A 13,684-nucleotide genomic window follows, 5' to 3' on the forward strand; every position below is an offset into this window, starting at 1 on the left:
TTGATCTTTCCTGGAGGGATCTAAGCACTGTGACCCTCCATAGCATGTAGACCTTGTTCCCTGATGGGTTATGTTTTCCCTTTTCTGTGACTTGCCTCCCTGGACCACATTCCAATTTGCCTGCTGGCTCATTTATTTCCTTGGGCTGGCTGCCTTGTTTGGTGGTTTTTAGTGAGGATTCTGATCAATGCCATGAGGTGAGGGGAAGGGCTCCGAGTGGGCTCAGTCATTGGACAAGCAGACTTGGTGATGGATGAGCCTTCTCCCCAGTGAGTCTTGACTCAGGAGAAGTCCAGCTGGTAAGTTTTTCCAGAATTGAGTAAACCAGAAGCAGTGCCAGCAGCGTCTTACCTCTTGTGGTTTTTGTATTGATCTGAAAGGAAATTCTCTGCGGCAGTTCCACGTTTCACTAGAAAATACAGCTACATCCATGATGAACTTAGATATTGTCATATGAGCTGTTTTAGAAAAAACATTTGAAGAGGGGTGGGAGGAAGGAAGAGAGTGTCTTTAAAAAAAAAATCCCTTTCAAAATATTTTCTTTCTTCTCAGTATTGAAAAGGCACACTATAACCCTTTCTTCCAAATGATCTCATAGCTATTTATTGAAGGGAAATACCAAATGCTTATTTATTTATTTAAAAAGGAGCGTCTTCGGTTCACATCGATGATTCACATCGATGTAATTTTCCTCCTGACTGCAGAGGCTCTGAGACAAAGCAACACCTCAACTGATGTGCCGGTGTCAGAACAATTCCTGTCCTGGAGGAGGGTGTGCAACCTTCTTTATTCCCCCTTCACAGACGTCCTTGAGCCCTTGAGACGGATGTGAGCGAGTTTTTCAGTCCTCATGCAAAACAACCATCTAAACATAACAGATGACATCAGCTCAGGCTTTTCAATTCCTGGATGGCAGCAGCGTGTTAATCCAGCCTTCATCCTGGATTTCATAAACTAAAACAAGAGCCTGGCAGGAGGACAGCGCTGCTGCTGGGTTGAGGAAATTGATGACGGGGAAGCATGCGGGCAACCCAGTGTATAAAACTCATAATCGTGTAGGCAGACGCTCAGCTACCACTTTGTACGGCGGCTTCCCGCCAGCAGAGACCCAGCCGCGGGAAGCGGAGCCCGAGCCGCGGGAAACATGAAGCGCCTCCTGCTGCTGGCCACGCTGCTGGTCCCCGCGCACCTGGCGGCGGTCTGGAGCCGCAAGTACGCGGTGGATTGCCCCGAGCGCTGTGACAGTAGCCAGTGCAAAAGCAGCTCGCGCTGTAAGAGGACAGTGCTAGACGACTGTGGCTGCTGCCGGGTGTGCGCCGCGGGGCTCGGAGAAACCTGCTACCGCACAGTCTCGGGCATGGATGGCGTGAAGTGTGGCCCCGGGCTGAGGTGTCAGTTTTACAATGAGGAGGATGATTTTGGTGACGAGTTTGGTATCTGCAAAGGTAAAGAGCGACCCCTTGCTTCTTGCCCCTTGCCTAGGGCACCCTGCAGGCTTTTAGCCAGCGTGGGAAGAGAGGAGTCTTTCCTTCTAATGCAAAGAGGGAAAATGCAGGTGGGTTTAGGGACCAGGTTCCCCCCACAGGTGCTGTCATAGGGAGAGAGAAAGATAACTTTGCAGATTGCGGCTGAACCCTGCATGCAAGGAAGCCCAGAAAGAAATACAGCGTTTCACTCATGATGTTTAAGAGATTTTTTTTTTTTTTAAGTTGCAATGGAAAATTGTGTTGCTTCCTTTTCTGGAAGACTTTAGAAATTTGACAGGTAATCTGTTATGGCTGGAGTAGGTGGTCTCTCTTCTACAGGCAGTGATTACAGAGGTCTGCACTGGATAACCTCTTGGAGTGGTGGCTAGCCCTGGGATTTAGTTATTCTTTGATCTTAAGAGAGTCCACAGGGTTGAGGGCACCTCTCACGATCAAGTATTTCTGATGCACACTAATGCACTTTGTGAAATAGGATGACTTAAGTCATCTAGCAAAAGGAGTCACGTTCTTGGAAGAGGATACCCTGAAGTATCAAACAAACCTAGAAAAATAACAGTGTAAAACAAGCAAAAATAGCACCTAAAGAAAAAAATTGGAACTCTGTAAAGAAAAAGACTTAAAGAAAAACTTTATTAGGTTGAAATTATAGCTAAACAGTGTAGTTCAACATTTGCAGAATTTATTTCAAACTTAGTGACTATAGCTTAAAATGTTTAGAAATGAAAAAATGAAGATTTAAAAATACTCTATGGATACCTCATGATCTCCTTAAGGATTATTATTAAGGTTCAGTAAATATGTGATAGCTCCATACATCAGTTTTATAGTACAAAGAAGCTTTTAAAATTAAAGGGACTAAGTTTCTAAATAATTCTTAATGTGTTTAATACAATTGTAAGCTTTTATGAATAATAATCATCCAGTATTGAGCTAATCTCATGAATTCTTTTAGAAAAATATAAGTTGATTAACTTTTAAGCCACAAAACATACTAAAGATTAGGAAATAGATGGTTGAACTTTAAGGAGAATTTTAGTTTTTTGCTTAGTTTATTTTTGTTTATAACCAATGAAAAGTAGAATACTGAGGAAACATTTTCTTTGGTGGACATTCACAGACGTTTCTTTCAGCTGAGTGGGATCTGTGATTTCTGTAAATTACAGGGCTTATCGGCCAAGAAAAGAGTACTTCACATAAGGAAATTAGGGAGGAAGTGGTTAACGCAATCATACTTACTATATAGCAAGTATATGCTGTGTATTGCTTTTTCTCTTGGCATAAAAACTGACTCTGTATATGTGATTGTAAATGTCCAATTACATATGGGTAAAGAAACAGGCTGTAAGGCATCTGGAGTCTTTAGCACTCCAATATTCACTGAATGATCGAGGTAGCTGTTAATAAGATATATTTTAAAAAGCTGTTTAGGATAGCTCTTAGACATCCTTCAGACTGCAAACGGGTCTGGTTACGAACATTTTTCTTTCTGCTGGAAATAGTGAAGCTGTGTGAACCTCAACAGCTACATAGAGACATTGTATTTTGCTATGGGCAAAATTTTGTCCTTCAACTTTTTTTACAGAACACCTCTGTGAAAACTGTGTACTATAGCTGCGTATCTGGATGTTTTCTAAATATTCAGATATTTTGCATTGCTTTGCCCATATAGCAATATTTATTGAACACCTACTATGTGCCCAGCACTATTCAGTACATTGGGGGATACAGTAGGAGCATAACTGAGAATTTGGCTCAAGTTTTAGTTTTCAGTATCACTGGAGACACAGTCATAGCCTAATCCTGCGTGCTTTTCTGCCAGAGGCTTTTTCAGTATCGCTTCTAAGGACTTCTTTTTTCCCCAGCAGAGAGGCTAGTGTTTAAAACCAGGTGCTTCTCTAATCTGAAGGATGCAGAGTACAGCAGTCATAAATTCTTTAAAAATGTATTTCATCTTGATTATTCTGTGGACAGTATTAAATTGCCAAAGACTTAGATGCCTCATGATTTGTTTCTTCACCCATGTGTGATTGTACATTTACAAGGACATTCTTGTGCCGGGAGAATAAATATTCTGCATCTATTCTGCTTGGCTGTTCAGGCTGGCTGTTCTATTGAGATGCTGTTCACATCATAAAAAACATGCATTTTTAATGATGAATTTGTTCTCTTTTTCTCAATATAGTATGTTTTAGTCTAAGTATGGGAACATCGAAGCTCTAAAAGCTTCCAGATTTGGGTAGGTATATGAATATATTCTCAGCTTTCTTCTCATTTAGCATATTGTATTTTAGCTCTGCAGAGGACTTTATTAGTGAATCCTCTTAACATCTGGAGGAGTTGAATATGCTTGTACTGTCGTTTTGATAGATAATGAAGTTGATAAGAGTTGGAGCAGATTGAGGATTGGTCACTTGATGAAGAGCTGAGATGACAGCCCTCTTAGCCCCTGGTTAGTTTAAGTCCTTTCCTAGACATTTAGAACAGTAAATTGCCTGTGGCTACAGAGAATTCAAAGACAGCATCATATCTTTTAAACTCTGTGAGGAGCTGATACACATGTCTTTTCAATTGCCTACCTTCACTGAGCTGTCACAGAGGTAGCCCAGTGAGACCCTGCCTTTTGGTTTCTAAGCAGACAGTAGATAGAATTAAAACCAGTTCAGAGATATTGGTTATGTGTATCTGTCTTCAGCTAAACTTCACAGCAAGGCACTACAACTAAGGAATCCATTATCTGGTCTTAGTGTGTGATTTCACATTTGTGACTTTAAGCGTGGGATTCACATTTCATATTTTCAAAGCTTGGGAGTTTCGGATAATTGGGCTTTATCTGATAGTCAAGATTCATGAGGTTTGTTCAATTACTGAGGCTGTGCACACAAGGACTGTGAAGTTGGAAGCTTGTGTACATCAAGAGCGCCCTCTCTCAAGCTTCCCTTTGTCCTCAGATTGTCCCTTCGGCACCTTCGGGATGGAATGCAAACAGATTTGCAGCTGTCAGTCTGGCATATGCAACAGGGTGACCGGCAAATGCCTGAAGTTTCCCTTCTTCCAATATTCAGTAGCCAAGGCTACCAACCAGAGATTTGTATCACACACAGGTAAGAACTGATTCCCAGGTAAACATTGAAACAATAGTCTCATTTTCAGTTTGAATAAGAAAAATTATGGATGAGTAGAACAAGAAGTTGGTTTAAATGATTTTGTTTCTTTTATTCTACTTACGGGAAAGGTAGGTGGTTGTTGAAATTTGCTGCAATGTTACAAAGAGATTCATTAATAATTTTTAGATTGTACAATTTTTCACAAAGTTTACCCAGTGTATAGTGAGGATAAATATGATTGATTACCCAAAAGGTAATAAAAATAACCAAGATATACAAAGCTCTTTAAATTCTTTGGTGATCTGTTTTATATGTGTACTAGACAAAGCTACTTCTCTCCCAACTTAACAGTGAAAGAGTATTCTGAGGAATTTATTGGATAAGGCTTAAGAGCCAACATAGAAAATATAAAACATTTCTTTTTAAAAACCAAATGGAAGTATTTAAGTGGAATAATTCCAAGCATGTCTTTTTGTGGATTTTGGAGAGAATAAGAGACAGTATCTATGATTAAAATTTGGGAATCATCTCTAAACCTTTGAATGACAATGTAATAATACTCACATGCTGATTGTTAGTGCTTATGTTTTTCTTACACAAGTTATTAGAATGTGAGAAATACAGCTTGTAAGATGATGGTAAGTGCATATTTGGTTATCTTGTAGAATAAATGGTTAAATTGGAAGTAGCTCATTTAAAGCAACATGTAGCCACAGCAACTACCAGTATCCACAAACTATACATTTTTATCCCTTAGATATAAATAGTTGACAATCCAGATTTATTTCAGTTCTTGTTTCTGGTTCTTCACACTTCAAATTAATTAAAATTTGAAATATTTGACAAATGTGCTTATTTCTCAGCTTTACCTCCTTCTTATATGTGGGTTCAATTAAGTACCTCAAAATAAATGGGAAATGTATTTTTACATGAATTATTAAGTGTGGCTATGGCCTTAAACGTTAAAGTGAAACCTTAAAAAAAAAACCTATTGCATGAATATATTTGTGAATACCTGATCTGGAAATTAAGATCAATATTGACATTTTAAAACTTATGAGTTGTCCCTATAGTCTTTGACAAATAATATGGAAGAAAATTGAGTTTTAAGTCCTGAACAATTTTTTATTGAGGTGAAATTCACCTAACATAAAATTAACCATTTTTAAATGAATGATTCAGTGGCATTTAGTACATTCACAGCATTAGGAAGTCACAGGCTCTATCTAGTTTTTGAAAAATTTTCTCAGCTCCAAATAAAACCAGTGTCCATCAAGTAGTTACCCCCACTCGTCAGCCCCTAGCAACCTCCAGTCTACCTTCTGACATTTTTCAAATGGTTCAATTGCCAGGTTCCCCAAGTGGCTTCCCAGATGAAGGACCTGCCTGCCCATACAGGAGACTTAAGAGACAGGGGTTCAGTACCTGCATGGGGAAGTTCTCCTGGAGGAGGAAATGGTAGCCCAGTCCAGTAGTCCTGCTGACAAATCTCATGGACAGAGGAGCCTGGTGGGCTATGGTCCAAAGGGTGGCAAAGAGTCAGACATGAATGAAGCGACATAGCGTGCACACACGTTTGAAACTTATTGTTTCAGCACTGCTAGTTGCCTCAAATACTTGAAGCTTCTTTTGTCTTATTTTGCTTTCTTAAAACCACAGGCTACAAACAACACTGAAGGAACAACTTTACTAACAGAATCCCTCTACTCTCATTAAGATTGCTCCTGACCTTTCTCACCAAGAGAGAATTGAATCTGGTGAATCTATGTCACTCTTTGGGGTGTATTTCTGGGAGCAATGCTCTAGAACTCCTCTGGAATGTCCTCAGTGATGGAACTCTTCTCTCCCCTCAGTGCTTCCTGCTGCACACACAGGAGCACGTCTTCTGCTTCTCTGGACCAGTGTGCTGTCTCTTTCCCTTGAGCTTGTCACTTTCTCTCATTCGCTTGCAGATTCTGCAAAAATCTTGACCAATGTATAGTTACCTCGGAAAAAGATACTCTGGACCCTTGAACAACATGGATTTGAACTGTTTGGTCCACTTATGCACACATTTTACCCCCAGTAGATATAGTACCTATATTTTCGCTTTACAGATCTTTAAATTAACTAAGTGTGGGGGGACATTTGTTTTCAATTAGAGATCACAGTCCACAGAGTCAAAAGAACTAGGGATGGAGTCCTGCTTTTATTGAAACTCTTTCAGCTTTCTGCCCTTGGGTGAGTCATTTACCAGTTACTTTATTTGGGGGGCAGACATAGTGGTAGGTGGATTTTCCACTGCTCAGGGGTCGGCACCTCTAATACCAGCATTGTTCAAGGGTCAACTGTATTTTGCTGGATAAAAATTACATTGAGGTTTATATAAAAAATATTTCTATACTCAATTAGATATCAAGATTCTTATTAGAAATTTATGGAAAATGCATTTTCTGACCTAAGGTGTTTCCTTTGATAAAGGAGCAACTAAAGATGACTATTAGTGTCCTCTTCTTAAATCTTCCTGGTGGCTTAGCTGGCAAAGAATCCCCCCTGCAATGTGGGAGACTTGGGTTCAATCCCTGGGTTTGGGAAGATCCCCTGGAGAAGGGAACAGCTACCCACTCCAGTATTCTGGCCTGGAGAATTCCATGGACTGTACAGTTCATAGGGTCTCAAAGAGTCGGACACAACTGAATGACTTTCACTTTTGTAAATCTTAGATTGAGGATGGAGTGCAGAATATCCTAAAAACCTCGTGGTAAGGATGTGCAGGAGCCCTTCTGTTCAGTTGTGCATCTCCACATGGAACTTAATGAGCTTTAAGTGCTACTGTTTATAGGATGGGGCTTGGTTGGGGCCTCAGTCCTTGCCATGAGTTTCACATCATCTCTGCCCAAGTCTGTTTGGGCCCAGTCTTTGTAAATGGCGCCAAGGTTCCTCAACACAGGGACTTCCGGAGGAGCCTTTTATACCTTGATTGAATGAAGTGGTCTTTTCTAACTTTCTACCTGTTGGTCACAGCATCCTTGGCAAGTGGGCTTCCTGGTTTCTCATCTTCGTTTGTCATTGCTGTTTTTATTGTTTAGTAATTAGCTCTCCGACTTTCCAAGACTGGAAATTCACAAGCATCTTTTTTTTTTTTTTTTGTAGGGGGTAGTGAATTTACATGCATTTATCTACTGGACCATCCTAACCTCCTAATAGCATTCAATTTCAGAATGTACACTGCAGACGCAAACACACTTCACTACTCTTAGAAGCAGAAACATTTAAAAAATTCTAAATATTAGAAACTTGTTAGGTAGAGCAAGGACTATTTCTATAAACGTTTATAAAAGGCCCTTTGGTATGCTTTCTGCATTCTAGAGCCACATCGGTACGCTAATTCCTCTTCCATATTAGATAGTGAAGAATCTTACTTAGAGATCTATACTTAACACCGTTTACTCATTTGGTAAGTATTAAGTGCCTACCATGTTCCAAGGACTGTTGCAACAGTGAACAAAACAAGTCCCTGCCGTCATAGAGCTGATATTCTAGTGGTACAGTGAGATAATACAAGGGGGAAAAAAAGACAAATAAATGTATGGACTAATGTCAGGTGACATCAAGTGAGCAAAGATGTTTAATTCAAGGAAATGCTAATTGGTAGAGGGTAGGTGAACATGGAATAGACTTTTCAAATCTATTATAGATTTCACTGTAAATGTATTATAATACAAAAATAAGACAAAATTTTACTTAATCTTGGAGTTATAAACATTTGGACATGATTTGTATTCCTTCTAATTCCAGAGCATGACGTGGCATCTGGAGACGGCAATGCTGTGAGAGAAGAACTTGTGAAGGAGAATGATGCCCCATCTCCTGTAATGAAGTGGTTAAATCCACGCTGATCCTGGGTGGGATTTCTGAGAGAAGACCCTGTTTTAACAATCATTCAACACACAGCCAACATTTTAGGAATTCTCTGTATTATAGTATATGGACATATGATTTTTGGAGACCAAGTGTGATTTAGGGTGGGTCCACACAAAAAAAGTAGGCTACTAACAATCCATAAAATGCATATGACTGAACTCTTTTAGATATTTGTTAAATATTTGAATGCATATAGATTTGTTAAATATGTGTTTTTAGTCATAGTGAAGAACTAAAGATGCAATTTGGATAACCTTAACTTGGAGGGAAATCAGCCAAAGAGAAGGCTAGCCAAAGCTGAAGACCACAGCCAGTCTATGGCTCTCTGACTCGATGTACATTAATGTCCAGATATGGGCTGGAGAGAATTAAGAGCAAGAGAAGGTGGGGGTGCAGGCTGGGAGGGTATGATATTTAGGTCTTCCTTTGGTAGCTTCAGTAGAACTTACTTGTGCTTTTATTTTTTTTTTTTTCACTTTGGAAAAAGTCAAAACAAAACAATCCCTGAAGGAAGTGGGACTTTTGAAGCTTGTGGGACTTTGAGCAGCAGCCTTGAACTGAGGCAGGTTTCAAAGGATGGCTAATGTAGTTCCCAGTTTACTGCGTCTGAGGGATGGTTCTTGGGTACAGGGCAAATACACACTCCATAAATGGTTTTAAAGAATGCCACCTCTGATTGAGAGTAAGGAAGTATTTTGCCCACTTAGGAGAAGTGTGAAGGTAAATATTTATATATATATTTTAAACACTTGTTAGTACAAGTCATCCTCCATACCCATGTTTATCACTCTCTTGAGAAAATAAGCATAATATCGTTGTTTAAAATGGTTAGAATAAAAGTATAATTCTCTAAGCTTTTCAAACATCCAAGGCATGGTAAATTTGTTATCAATAATTATAGTAATATTAACATTAAGTATAAGAGAAACCTGGAAAAATTTAGTCCCCATGGATTTATAAAATGTCGAAACACATGAGGGAATTTATTTAAAAGTAAGTGCAATGATTTAGATGAGCTTTAAATTTAAAGTAGAAAATGCTTTTTATTAAGTTTGGAAAAGAGTCAATTTTAGCAGGAAATGTCAACTTTAAAATATAGTTCATTTTAATGTATTTTTTTCTTTAAACTTGGGTGATAAGTGGAATTATGAGTACCCTTGGAAGGATCTTAGCACAAACAGGACTGTTGTACTAGATTTTGTTAGGAAATATTTGCAGAAGTATTTTATTTGGAGTGAAGAATTATTTAAGATTATTTCACTATTTGCCTGTATTTTATTCTCGAAGTTTGCCTACAGAGTTGTGAATGTGTGTGTGAGGCTCTTTTAATGTAAGCTGAATAAGCTGTTTGGATTTCTTTTAAAAAGACAAGTTTACAATTGATCAATAAAAAAAAACAAAACAGTCACTCCTGAGTCCATTCATGACTTCATTGATCATTAAAATATTTAAACGATTCATTCAATGAATAATAACTCATTAATGCACATTAAAGGACAGGCTTCTCATGTAAATTTTCTCCTACAGATAAGCATCTTCTGTCAAAAATTTTTCCTTTGCCTTCTTACAGCTTCCTAAAAGAGTTGGTCCTTGTATATTAACACATTTCACCGAGAAAAAACAAAAAACAAACAAGAAAACACTTCTATTGGTGTTTGACAGTGGTTACAAGCATTTCAGTTAGGCAAAGACAAACACGTCAGTGCCTATAAAAGAGTAGAGTAACATACAGCTTTGAAGCTTGAGAATATCAAAATCAAGAATAGTATTAAACCCAACATTGTATAAATCAGCTACACTTCAATAAAATTAAAAAAGAATAGTATAAGTTCATTCAGTCTTATATGGAAATTACAGAAACATTTTAAGTGAATTGATACAGTGCTGAAAAAACTATGTTTGCGTTAGGAAAAATATTGAGTTTGCATAAATTAATTCTTTTTTTAAAGAGGGGAGAAACTGGATGTGAATGAGATAATGTTACATTAATATAGGTATAAATATTATTATTAAGCAAAGCAGAAAGCATCAAAAACCTTTACTTTCACCAGTGTGCAGTGAAGTTTCAGAATATGCTTTCAAGGGGTAAGGTTACTTAAAGATCTGCCATCTTGAACTGAAGGCCAGGACACAGTTCAGTTGCCCCTTTGGGATAGTGAATGGTGGAATACGAGCTAGACTAGGGCAGGGCTTGCCTCTGCTCCTGAGTCTGCAGCAACCACGTATGTGACCACAGACACAAACAGAGGTGGGTTGATCCAGTCTTAGTTGCAGGCATGTTTTCCAGCTACCCAGCTTCATGCTACTGAGTACTTTTTGCTTTCTTCATTCCAAACACTAATACCTGTCTATCTTAAATTGCTCTGTCATCTTCTGACTTTATTCTTCATAGCAGTGGTCTCCTAAATCTTTGGATTTTGCATATTTTTACTGCAGTTTTTGAGCATGCAAAACTGCTCAAAACTATGTATAAACTTAGTATGGTATTAGTGCATTATGTTCATTATAAAATGTATATAATTGCTCATTCGTGTCCAACTCTTTGCAACCCCATGGACTGTAGCCTACCAGGCTCCTCCATTCATGGAATTTTCCAGGCAAGAATACTGGAGTGGGTTGCCATTTCCTTCTCCAAGATACTGGGGTCCAGCCCCGGAGGAGTCAGGGATTTCGAAGGGGAGACGGCTTCGGCAATCAGGATACAATAGAATTAAAGATATAAAGAGTGGTTAAATAAGGATAGCTCAGTGAGAAAATTCAGTGGAGAAAAGAGGCTGAATAACTTGGTTTACGTGGAAAGCTAATAAAATTCCAAAATAAGGAATTTGCGTCACCTACGTAGGCCGCAGGCATCCTCCTGTTCTCCTGAAGGAGAGGAGACACTAAAGCCTCCCCAGTCAGATCTTAGAAGCCCAGGCAAAATTAGTAGCCTTGACGAGCCTCCACGCCCCAGATGGATATTCAGCCAGAAGGTGAGAGAAAGAATGACATGGGGAGACCAAGTTTCAGTGAACGAGGCCTGCACTTTATTTTCCAAAGTAGTTTTTAATACCTTAAGTTGTGCATAGAGAATAATGGGGAAAGGGGTAGAGTTAGCAGTAAGCCAGGCTTTCTTCCTGCAAACTTACCATATGCAAAAGTTTAGGTGAATTACATCATCTTCTGGCCAAGAGGACTGTTAACATTTTAAGATCCTTTCTTCAGAAAACTTATTTTTCTCTAGAGGTGATTATTCTAAAGTCAGGTACCACCCTCCAAAAGCATTAGATAAAGTTGCATTCCTATAGGGCAAAGGTGTGGTAGGCTATAACAAGAAAAAGAATTAACTCAAGGGTCCAAGGTTACAAACATTAAAGCTACTACTTACATTCCTATACACCAATTATATTAATCAATACACTGCCAGGGACTCAGTAGGTAAGGGATATGGAAACTTAGCAGCAAACATTGGCCCAACAAGTGAAAAACCCTTCACCAATACAATTTCTAATCAATCTTTTAACTGCTCAAAGGAATCTGTATTTAGACAGTTTAGAACATCTCATGCCTCTCACAGTTGGGAGGCTCTGAACAATCACATGTGGCCGGAAGAACCTATTCAGGCAGGCTAGAGGACTTCCAAAGGAGTTTGTAGGTTGAGACACTCTTGTCATGCCCAGGAACTTTATTTACTGGAGCTGTAAGTTAACTCTTTTTCAGAGAGGTGGTGGGGGACAGCCCCCCGTAAAGTCAGAGGTGTAGGTGAGAGCACAAAGCAGTAAAGTAGGCAGACTCTGGTTTTGGGGGTAGATGCTCGAGAATTTCCAGGGGGACTCCTGAGGTTCCATCGCACATTTGCATATGCCGAGCCTCCTTCCTCATGACCTTTGCCACAGGCGGAGTTCCTCACGCTGGCTCCCGGCACCAAGGGATCTTCCCGACCCAGGGATCAAACCCTGGTCTTCCGCATTGCAGGCAGATGCTTTATCATCTGAGCCACCAGGGAAGCCATAAAATGTACACTCAAACTAAAAATTTTTTAAAGGATAAGAGATACATATAAATAGAAATTCTGAGATTTTCTTCCTCCATCCCAATAGGCTATCTTGGGAGTCACCCCAGAAGCAAAAGAAAATGCCATGGCTCAGTGATCTCCAATGAGGCCCAACCTCATTTGATTTTGAAGAGAAACCAAGCTGGCACATATTCCACATAATAAATATTTCTAGGATGAGTGGATGAATGGATGAGTGAAAGGGTGGATGGGTAGACAGGAGGGTGGAAGGATAAATGGGAAGAAAGGAGGATGAGTAGATGGATGAATTGGAGGAATGAATGAAGCAGGTGATGGGCCTTCTGCCTCCAGCAGAGCCACAGCTACTGAGGGAGTAGATGGCTTCTCATTTCCTTTCATCTGCCAGCTCCTCTGTTTCCCTGATGGCAAACTTATTCTGCCTTTCGGGATTGAAAAAACAGGGGCATATGTTAGAGTCAGTGAGTATGACAAATAGGGTTTCCCAGGGCAACAGAGACAGGGAGTTTGTCTCCCCCAGGCACTGGGAACATCACTTGGTAGCCAGACTGGAGCATTATTTTCTGTGAGAGGCAATTTGGGAAGACTGTTGTTTCCATCCTACACATTATCCCTTCCATTTATCCCGAGCTTCCTAGGAGAGAAGAATCCATAAATGTTCAATATCACACAGATATTTAGAGGGTGAATTGATTATTTCTGATTATTAATCAGTTAACATTAGTCATTAAATTAAGGCTAGAGTTTAGAGTGTATATGTTATAGAGCAGTGGTTCTCAAAATTGAATGTGTATCAGACAAAGAGAACAGACTTGTAGACACAGTGCGGGAGGGAGAGAGAGCTATGAATTGAGAGAGTAGTATGGAAATGTATCCATTGCCATGTGGAAAATAGGTAGCCAGTGGGAATTTGCTGCATAACTCAGGGAGCTCAAACTGGTGCTGTGACAACCTAGGGGGCTGGGATGGGGTGGGAAGTGGGAGGGAGGTTCAAGAGGGAGGAGACATATGTATACCTATGGCTGATTCATGTTGACATATGGCAAAAACCAACACAATATTGTAAAGCAATTATCCTCCAATTAAAAATAAATTTAAAAAATTTAATGTGCATCAGAATCCTTTGGTCAGTCAGTTAAGTTGCTCAGTCATGTCTGATTCTTGTGACCCCATGGACT

At 39.5% G+C, this 13,684-nt stretch overlaps 1 protein-coding gene across 1 annotated transcript; it reads left to right on the top strand.

Annotated features, from left to right (window-relative positions):
- Positions 1-853: 853 nt before the first annotated feature.
- On the top strand, positions 854-9,902 carry ESM1 (endothelial cell specific molecule 1). Its single transcript, XM_019983155.2, has 3 exons — positions 854-1,445; positions 4,436-4,588; positions 8,369-9,902. The coding sequence occupies exons 1-3, from the start codon at positions 1,145-1,147 to the stop codon at positions 8,467-8,469; spliced, it is 555 nt and encodes a 184-aa protein (XP_019838714.1). The 5' UTR covers positions 854-1,144; the 3' UTR covers positions 8,470-9,902.
- Positions 9,903-13,684: the final 3,782 nt, after the last annotated feature.

Source organism: Bos indicus, chromosome 20 (assembly GCF_029378745.1).
Source record: "Bos indicus isolate NIAB-ARS_2022 breed Sahiwal x Tharparkar chromosome 20, NIAB-ARS_B.indTharparkar_mat_pri_1.0, whole genome shotgun sequence".
Taxonomy (NCBI): domain Eukaryota; kingdom Metazoa; phylum Chordata; class Mammalia; order Artiodactyla; family Bovidae; genus Bos; species Bos indicus.

Bases quoted from the DNA above. Each gene is read 5' to 3' on its own strand.
- ESM1 (XM_019983155.2), top strand. From the start codon at position 1,145: ATGAAGCGCCTCCTGCTGCTGGCCACGCTGCTGGTCCCCGCGCACCTG. The intron at 1,446-4,435 runs GTAAAGAGCGAC...CTTTGTCCTCAG, and splicing joins CGAGTTTGGTATCTGCAAAG to ATTGTCCCTTCGGCACCTTC. The intron at 4,589-8,368 runs GTAAGAACTGAT...TTCTAATTCCAG, and splicing joins GAGATTTGTATCACACACAG to AGCATGACGTGGCATCTGGA.